General features: G+C 42.0%; 1 protein-coding gene across 4 annotated transcripts in view; it reads left to right on the top strand.

Moving 5' to 3' along the window:
* Positions 1-9,696, top strand: part of LOC135102343 (uncharacterized) — a 175,912-nt gene that overhangs the window by 13,563 nt on the left and 152,653 nt on the right. For 3 of the 4 annotated variants that reach the window (XR_010269621.1, XM_064007438.1, XM_064007439.1), the window contains exon 5: positions 1,273-1,350. The exons of the other annotated variant lie outside the window; for it this stretch is intronic. Coding sequence is in view for 2 of the 3 variants with exons in the window: in XM_064007438.1 (XP_063863508.1) it covers positions 1,273-1,350 (78 nt within the window). In the remaining variant the exon portion in view is untranslated. The remainder of the gene's footprint in view (positions 1-1,272; positions 1,351-9,696) is intronic. 4 annotated transcript variants of the gene reach the window in all.

The following is a 9,696-nucleotide window of genomic DNA, read 5'->3' as shown; positions in this document are numbered from 1 at the left end:
GGTATTTTCTTATTGATGCAGATTATTTTTAAGCTGTCATTTAAATCATGAAAACACTACAGCTTCACGTTAATAGGAAGTGGGAACGTTCGAACACAGTGTCTAGGATCCTGCATATTACTTGGCTCGTTAAATCATACGTTAAGGCGACCCTTGTGACGAGAGAGCGCCGGGTGGACTAGCGTGGCTCAGAACTGTGGAGAGAGAGAGGGAGAGGCTTGACCTGAAATCACGGCCGCTGATAAATCAAGGAAACTCCCACAACAGGCTGAGCTCTGATACATCGTTTGGCGGCTTCATGAAAGTCTAATGTGACCGTGTCCCTGATGCCCGCGATGGCCACTACATAAGATATAAGGGCCGCAGGGAGTGATAACTTGTGTGCCGTCATAAAGCCACGGACCGCCCACCCGGTGTCTGCATTGACGTTACTTCCAGGCACGAACACGTATATACGTATATGCGATGATTTATGGTAATTGCATTCTGATAGCGTAATTATAACATCCAGCTGATTGATTGCTTGAATGAAGGATGGAATATTGGAGAAGATGAGCTATTACCACTCTGCCACCCGCAGGTGTGTGGCGTATTGGGTGTTAAGGTGTTCTTTTTGGCTCGCTGATAATGATACTACTACTACTACTACTACTGCTACTACTACTACTACTACTGCTACTACTACTACTACTACTACTACTACTACTACTACTACTACTACTACTACTACTACTACTACTACTACTACTACTACTACTACTACTACTGCTGCTGCTGCTGCTGCTGCTGCTGCTGCTGCTGCTGCTTCAACATCATCATCGCCATCATCATCATCATCATCATCATCATCATCATCATCATCATCATCATCATCATCATCATCATTATTATTATTATTATTATTATTATTATTATTATTATTATTATTATTATTATTATTATTATTATTATTATTATTACTGTACTTTAACACTTGAGAGCTCGGAAACAGCTAGAAGTAAATAGAAAAGTACTTATATGGAAATTCTGCGAATACAAAAATTAGTATAGGCTGTCCAGAAAGAGAGAGAGAGAGAGAGAGAGAGAGAGAGAGAGAGAGAGAGAGAGAGAGAGAGAGAGAGAGAGAGAGAGAGAGAGAGAGTAAAGGCATCATTACTCTTAGCAGCAGTTGCGTTAGAAAACAGACGGAGGGTAAAAGAACTTAAGGATATCATATAACTTTATAAACCGTTCGATGTCACGTGACTAACCGGATCTCACTACCCATCCCAGGACCAGAGAGGCGAGGGGCGTCACGGGACACCTCCACCCCCAACACACACACACCACTCAGGACAGACTTTGCGTGAGGTAAGACTGCTGGTGCGTGCCCCTTGTGATGACTGGGATGTGTTGGTGGCCCGTGGTGGTGGTGGTGGTGGTGGTGGTGGAGGGATGCAGTGTATAGGGTGTGTGTAGTGAAGGGTTCGGTGGATTTGTGTTCCTTTTCTGATGGATTATGTGTGAGTATTTGAATAACTTAACTCGTTTGATGGCGTGATGCTTGGTTATTACTCCTGTGTACTCCTCCTCCTCCTCCTCCTCCTCCTCCTCCTCCTCCTCCTGCTGTCTTGTTTTGGAATTAGACAGTTTATTCTCACATGCACAGTCTCAAAAGTCAATGAATCTGCTATTGTTTATTTATCCTTTCGTTGTCGTCGTCATTCTCTCTCTCTCTCTCTCTCTCTCTCTCTCTCTCTCTCTCTCTCTCTCTCTCTCTCTCTCTCTCTCTCTCTCTCTCTCTCTCTCTCTCTCTCTCTCCCCCCCCCCCCCACAGCGGTCAGGCACAATTTGGAGCGAACCCCCTCCCCCACCCCTCCCCAACATCATCCAGCGTGGAATAGTCGATAACCACCAACCCACCTTCTCCCCCCTCCCCCACTGCCCTCCCTTTGAAAATACCCGGAGTCAAGAAGTTTCGTCTCCCATCAAAACTTATCAGCAAAATACGCGCCCAGTATATCAACAACCAGGGCGAGTTACTGGGGATGGCTTGATACAGTATAGTCTTGGTCATGAATTACCTTTTTTTTTCTTTTTCTTTTTTTTTTTTTTTTTTTTGTCCTGAATTATGCAACGTCTTCTTGTGACCATAGCGGCGCAGTCTGTCATTTTCCTTGAGTGTGTATTAGGAAGCTCTGTCTCACACGGTTACCTGCATACAATTCCGTGCTCGATATGAAAAGACAGGTGCACTTTCATTCCTTGGTTTCATGATTTGGTAGAGGATTAAAAAGAAGCGATCGACATTTTCTCTCTCTCTCTCTCTCTCTCTCTCTCTCTCTCTCTCTCTCTCTCTCTCTCTCTCTCTCTCTCTCTCTCTCTCTCTCTCTCTCTCTCTCTCTCTCTCTCTCTCGTATCTCTTTCTTTTATGACCACATCTCTTTTTACGCTCACTTCAATTACTTCTCTCGTCTCTTCTCTTTCTCTCCTTTGGCCTTCTTTCCATTTCCTCCTCCTCTTCTTTCTCCTCCTCTTGCTGTTTGGCTTTCCTTTGTATTCCTTTGTATTCTCCTCCTCCTCCTCCTCCTCCTCCTCCTTCTCTGTTCTACTCTTATTTTGTATTTTTCAAGTGACAGAGAGAGAGAGAGAGAGAGAGAGAGAGAGAGAGAGAGAGAGAGAGAGAGAGAGAGAGAGAGAGAGAGAGAGATGTCCGCAGCTGTCCTTCCCTCATCTCTTTTTTTTTTCTCTTTCCCTCCCTCACGAAACTTTCCATTGTTGTTTTCTTTTCCTCCTCTTTTATTGCAGTTCACTTGGTCCGAGTTAATGCGTCCATAAGCTTGAATGGAAGATGGGGGGATGGTTCTCTCTCTCTCTCTCTCTCTCTCTCTCTCTCTCTCTCTCTCTCTCTCTCTCTCTCTCTCTCTCTCTCTCTCTCTCTCTCTCCCTCAGGCGTTTCCCCTCGTGATCTGACCTTAAATGAAAGACGCAAGTGGATTACTGATTCAGTTTGATCGATCTTGACGCCTTCTCCTTCCCTACCTTCCTTCCTTCCTTCCTTCCTTCCTTCCTTCCTTCCTTCCTTCCTTCCTTCCTTCCTTCCTTCCTTGCTTCCTTCCTCCCGTTTTTCTTCCCTCCCTCCCTCCCTCTTTTTTTCCTTCCTTTCTTCGTTCGTTCGTTCCTTCTTTCGTTCGTTCGTTTGTTTGTTTGTTTGTTTGTTTGTTTGTTTGTTTGTTTGTTTGTTTGTTATTTCGTTCGTTCTTCCTTCCCTCCCTACCAAAGCGGAAAGCCCCGTCTGCACAACGTGTGGCGCCATCGAAAAATTTGGCGTGAAAAGTCCAGATTGTCTTACTACGTACACTGCCGCCCTTTCCTCCTTGGCCCGTCCATTAAGATGTTAAAGAAAAGAGGTGAAAAACAGTAACATCCTCCCCTCTTTTGTCTCGATGTGGGTGCGCGTGATAAATGTTGAAGCAGTGGACTGTAGGTGGAGGCGGTGAGGCTTCATTGGTGCGCTGTGGTGCTCGGCCTAACAGTTAACGGTGGTGGAGTAAGTACGTGTCTCGCTTACCACAGACGCGTTCTACCAAAGGGACCAGACCTGCTGCTTTCCGACTCATTAAGTGGAGCGATGTAGGTGGTGCCTCTGGCTGTAATAAAGGTTCTGGGGCTGATACCGCGTGAAGGCAGTGACAGCGTGTTGTGAGAGAAGGTTGGTTAGGTTTATGGGTGAGGAATTAATGTGGGAGAGAGTGAATGTGTACGTAGGTTGATTGTATTGTAGAAACTCACTGGCTTTTCACGGACTCCTGATGTTTATGTTGTGTACTAGTGGTGCTTCTACTAGTGGTGGTGATGGTACTACTACTACTACTACTACTACTGCTACTGCTACTACTGTCACTACTCCTCTTTCAAGACCACCACCACTACTACTACTGTCACTCTCCTCTTTCAAGACCACCACCACCACCACCACCACCATTCTGGATGTTTCCCTCGAGGTTCAATAACTCCCACGAATTCTGCTGCAACACAGATACCATTTATGCAGTACCCACGTCTGCAGGCGGTGGGGCTTATCCATCACGGGGGAAGGCGAGTGACTGAAATCCATTAAATGACTGAAAAGGAGGAAGAGGAAGAGGAGGAGGAGGAGGAGGAGGAAGAAGAAGAGTAGGAGGAGGACTGCAGGCTGTTTATTCAGGATGGGCTTGAAAACGGCTGAATATGCGAACAACAATGAGAGAGAGAGAGAGAGAGAGAGAGAGAGAGAGAGAGAGAGAGAGAGAGAGAGAGAGAGAGAGAGAGAGAGAGAGAATATTTTACTGCACTGGAATGGAATGGTAGAGATTTAAGGCATTCTTTATGGTTATTTGTGCATATGAATCATAAAGTGTTTCCCGGTACTAAGGCGTGCCCTGTGTGGAGATGCTTAGGAGTGTCCGTGTTGAAGTAATGACTGGCAGCTGCAGTGTTTAAATGTTGAAAAGAGTAACGGTATATCAAAGTGATTATGTATAACAGTATAATTTAAAATGAACTAAGTAGCCGTATTTGAAAATAATCATAAATGACATTAGTTTATAAAGGTAATTATGAATAGCAGGAGTGTTTAAAATTTGTCAATAACTGAAAAGAGGAGCAGTATTTGAAAATAATTTTAAGTAGCAATAATTGATATGAATAATTATTAACAGTAATGGTTTCTCTACATTATGCAAGCAGTAACAGGTGTTCTTGGTAGGTACGGGAACACGGTGATTGGGCAGATGACACATAACTGTCACTAAATATACTTTCCCATGAAGCATGCAGGGTGATGACAGCCATGGTCCTTCACATTACAGGTATTTATTATTAGTCATCAAACCTGAAATGCTAGAGACAAAAAATTAAGAATAACGTTAAATCAGATGTACCAGTGGGTATTATAACATGCTAGAAAAATGTACTAGAACAATGAATTACGAGATCAGCTGTTTATTCTTGATTTGATGTTTAAAGGTCAGTAAAGAAGTTGTTATTACCACCACCATCTTGAGGTGACCTTGTGTGTAGTGCTGGATATGGTTTGACATTATGAGGCTTTCTCGTATGTGAATATTTCAGTGAGAATAAAATTAAAGAACATGACTGGAAGCATTTATATTTTTGAGGGAGTGAATAGAGCTGCGAAATGCAAGTTTCTAGTATAAAATTATAGATATACATTATACTTGGTTTTGTAACGTGTAGAGATTATGTGAGCAGAGTTGTCCGCATTCCACTGACAGAAAAAGAAAAAAATAGTCAGGTGGTTGAGTACTGTAAGAATGGAAGAGGATTACATAAATGTTTACAAAATGATTTCGGAGACACTAGACTGAGCATCATTTGTTCCTTGATATATTTTCACAGTGTCTGACGAATAATTGTGTTGTCGTGGTGGTGACGGTGCGCAAGTGGGGTGCATAGTAATAGTGCCCGCACATACTGGTGATGGTGGTATGATGGCGGTGGTGGTGGTGGTAGTGCTCAGGCATATGAACGGTACAAACATCTCCGTAACTGAGGGACTAAAAAGAGAAGAGATGCTTTGATGAGTCGAAAAAAAAGAAGAAAAAATGAAGATTAAAGGTGATTACTTAAGAACCTGAGCTCTTCTGAGTACATCACTGATAAAGCTGAATAGGACAGAATATGTAACAAGGCAGTAGATGAAAAGTTACAGCGGCGACAGGACATTACTGGATATTCGCTCCTCCCCGGAAATGGTGGTCTGTGTTCACGGTGGTCGATGCCTTTGACGACACATTTCTTTTAGAGAGATTATCCGTCACTGGAGACTCGCGCTTTTACCTGCAATGAAGTAAAATGAATAGAAAGTGAAAACGACGATACGAGAAAATTGTTAGAGATGAAAACAATGGATAACAAATAGAGAGATATGAATTGAAGATTAAAACGAAGCACAAATGAATAACTAGTATATAAACTAAAAGAAAAATAATACACTATGATGAAATAATACTAAAAAAGGTGGCAGTCATATATATTACAAAATACTAAATACAAAATAGAAAACTAGTAAAGAAATAAGTGTAAGCGTAGATAGATACCATGCAATTAAGTATATAGATGAAGACTTCGGCGGAAAACCAATACTTAATGCCCTGTAGCAGCATTTCGTTATATTGCTCTCCACCATCGTAAACAAAAACAGGCAAAACTCGTGTCCTTTTAAGATTTCTGGATTTTTGCCTGTATTTTTTCATCAGTTGGCGCGTCTTTTGAAACATTTGCTTTTGTGTGGTATAAAATTCGCCACCATTTTCCGGCGCTTGATACGAAAGTAATGAGAATAACAGTTTTTCATCACGATTTCTTGAAAAAAGTAAAAAAAAAAAAAAGCCTAAGACAGTTTTTAATGAGTGTTGCTGTTTGTGACCACGCGCGAAGAACAGCAACGAGAGGAAGGAGGAGGAGAAGAGGAAAATTAAGAAGACAGTTTTTCATCACGATTTCTTGAAAAAAAAAAAAAAAGCCTAAGACAGTTTTTAATGACTGTTGCTGTTTGTGACCACGCTTAAAGAACAGCAACAGCGAGAGGAAGAAGGAGAACTGGAAAATGAAGAAAAAGAATAATGAAAAAAAAAATGCATGGAACAGGAGCAGCGTCTCACACCCTGAAGAACCTTACCTACAGAGAAAGATTTGCCAAGTTAAGCATTACTTCCCTGGAAAGAAGATAAGAAAAAGAGTAGTGGTTAAATTATTCGGAAATGCTTACAGATAAAAAAAAAAAATGACCAGGCGACTGTAGTATAACAATGAATGCAGATCAAGAAGCAACAGGGAAGAATAAATACAAGATAACAAAGGAGAAAACTCATGAGACTACAGTTTAACACCAAAAAGTTGACCTAGAAGCGGGGGATAAGGATGGAGAAAATGGAAGAGACCACCACCACACCAGAAGTTCATTCCTGATAGATAAGAGTGGAAGAAATATACCATCACAACTGGGCTGGTGAATCAGGAGCTGTGCCCGCGGGGAATGTAACTTTTGCCCAGGAAGTCGTGTCATATTGCACAAAAACGTTATACAAAACAGTACAGACAAATATCTTCACCTTTCAGTCCTCTGTATCCTCTTGGTCTTCGTGGAGCTCTCAATATAAAACAGTTAATGAGTTTGTATATTAATTTCTATTCGGTTTATAGATACGATATTCGCTGGCGTGGTGACATCTCTTCTTAGGAGCCGGAGCAGTACATGATGTTGAAGCAGTGTGTGGTGCAATGGCATCATGACACGAGCTATTACGAGCTGGACACCGCACGACATTGAGCTAGACCAGTGTACTGTTTATTGCAACCAGGTGAATGCAATAACACACTTAAAACACACACACACACACACACACACACACACACACACACACACACACACACACACACACACACACACACACACACACACACACACACACACACACACACACACACACACACACACACACACACACACACACACATGAAGAGGAAACAAACGTAGTCATATTAAAGTCACATGCAAAGACCTCACGTGTGTGTTTGTGTGTCGTTCCCATGTCTCATAAATCTTCTGTCTTGATTATCTTTCTTATTTTTGACTGATTTATTTTTTTGTGTATGATGTTAAATGGTTGGTTGTCATAGGACTGAGCCAGAAAGTGTGTGTGTGTGTGTGTGTGTGTGTGTGTGTGTGTGTGTGTGTGTGTGTGTGTGTGTGTGTGTGTGTGTGTGTGTGTGTGTGTGTGTGTGTTTGTCGCCTAACAAGAGCAACGGCACTAATTGGTTTGCATGTCTATTAATTTGTTAGATCAAGGTTGTGCTGCAGACTTTCATTCTCGCTCTGCCTGCCTGCCCATTCTCTCTCTCTCTCTCTCTCTCTCTCTCTCTCTCTCTCTCTCTCTCTCTCTCTCTCTCTCTCTCTCTCTCTCTCTCTCTCTCTCTCTCTCTCTCTCTCTCTCTCTCTCTCTCTCTCTCTCTCTCTCTCTCTCTTTGTGTGTGTGTGTGTGTGTGTGTGTGTGTGTGTGTGTGTGTGTGTGTGTGTGTGTGTGTGTAGGAGGATGGATGAGTCAACACACATGGCACGTAATGACATGAACAAAAGGTTTTAGAGATACGCGTGACTGACTGACTGACGGATTGACTGACTGACGGACACAGCCTGACAGGTGGTAATAGATATTAAATCGTGCTATTTTTGAGCTTCCCTTGCCAGATTAAAAGCGAGCAAGTAATAAAAGTAAATAAAGCGAGAGAAAAAAAACTAACAAAAAAAAAAATAGCGAGAAACGAAAATTCGCTTGGAAATAGTAAATATAAAACAACTATCGTAAATAACTCGGCATGTTTTTGTAAGTTATTTTATTTATTTAGTTATGTGTTGTCCAGTTTTATGTACTCTTTCTGTATTGTACTTTGCCATGGTGCTTAGCTAACTTTAATAAGGTTTCTTCCACTCGGCCAGCTGTTTAACCGTTTCACTTCGATAAAACAACAATTCACAACAAGAACAATGTATGGAAGACTTATAAACACGTACAAGAAAGAAAGGGATAAAAAATATAATAGATCTTGCAATTTCTAGCCCGTATAACGTGTAGAACAATGAAATATATCGAAGTGATTAATGAATGAGGAAAGACGTGCCAAATGATAGTGAAAGGGTTAATTCCTGAGTGAGAGTTGCATTGTTGATTTGTGTTTCATTGTTTGAATGTTGCTGGCTCCTTGTTATCTTTAGTCCTTGTCATTCCCTTTGTCCGTCATGCCTGTATCGTCGTTTTTGGGTCGCAGCATTCTCTCTCTCTCTCTCTCTCTCTCTCTCTCTCTCTCTCTCTCTCTCTCTCTCTCTCTCTCTCTCTCTCTCTCTCTCTCTCTCTCTCTCTCTCTCTTCTCTTCTCCACCACTACTCCCTGAACCAGCTCAGTAATCTCTTTAGTCATATTCAGTAAAAGTTTCGTATGGTGTCCTCATATCTTGGTCGAATCTCTACATGCAAATGTTTTTTTTTTTTTTTCACCCAACTTACATTTTCTTACCACCGTTGTCTAGTTCAGGTTCTGGCAAGGGGAGAACTTCAGCATAACTCGCCTTAGTAGTGTTTCATCCCAGCCAGCAAACTTGCTTAGGGCTTTATCATGAGCTTCTGAGAGAGAGAGAGAGAGAGAGAGAGAGAGAGAGAGAGAGAGAGAGAGAGAGAGAGAGAGAGAGAGAGAGAGAGAGAGAGAATTGTGTCAACGATATTTTCATCTCAACACCTTTTATTCTCTGCCGTTTGATCCCTCACACTCGAGACAAACGCCTGTGATAAGTTGTCGCTTCACTCCTTTCCTGTTGTTTTCAAAGAGTGGCAGACTTGTTGGTCCTCATCAGGCTGTTTTTGGTAAGCTGCGCTGTGTGATATGAATTACGTGTCAAATAATAAAGCGAAGTACAGAATCTTACCCACGTTTCTATCTGTTAGTGAGAATTGTGCATCTAACACCTTCCTGCCTCCTCTCCTCTCCTCTCCTCTCCTCTCGTGACATTCTTGTGGGTTGATTTGACTCTGTTCTCGTCAATCGTTCTGCTTTAACTCGGACTGCCACTTGATTTGAATAACACCAGATTCTATTGAGGAAAGGAAAACTACACCTTCTTATTAGTATCGATTACTGGAATATTTCTTTTGGTGACTGATTT

This window comes from Scylla paramamosain, chromosome 7 (assembly GCF_035594125.1).
Source record: "Scylla paramamosain isolate STU-SP2022 chromosome 7, ASM3559412v1, whole genome shotgun sequence".
NCBI lineage: Eukaryota > Metazoa > Arthropoda > Malacostraca > Decapoda > Portunidae > Scylla > Scylla paramamosain.
This window is presented reverse-complemented; position numbering and strand designations above follow the sequence as displayed.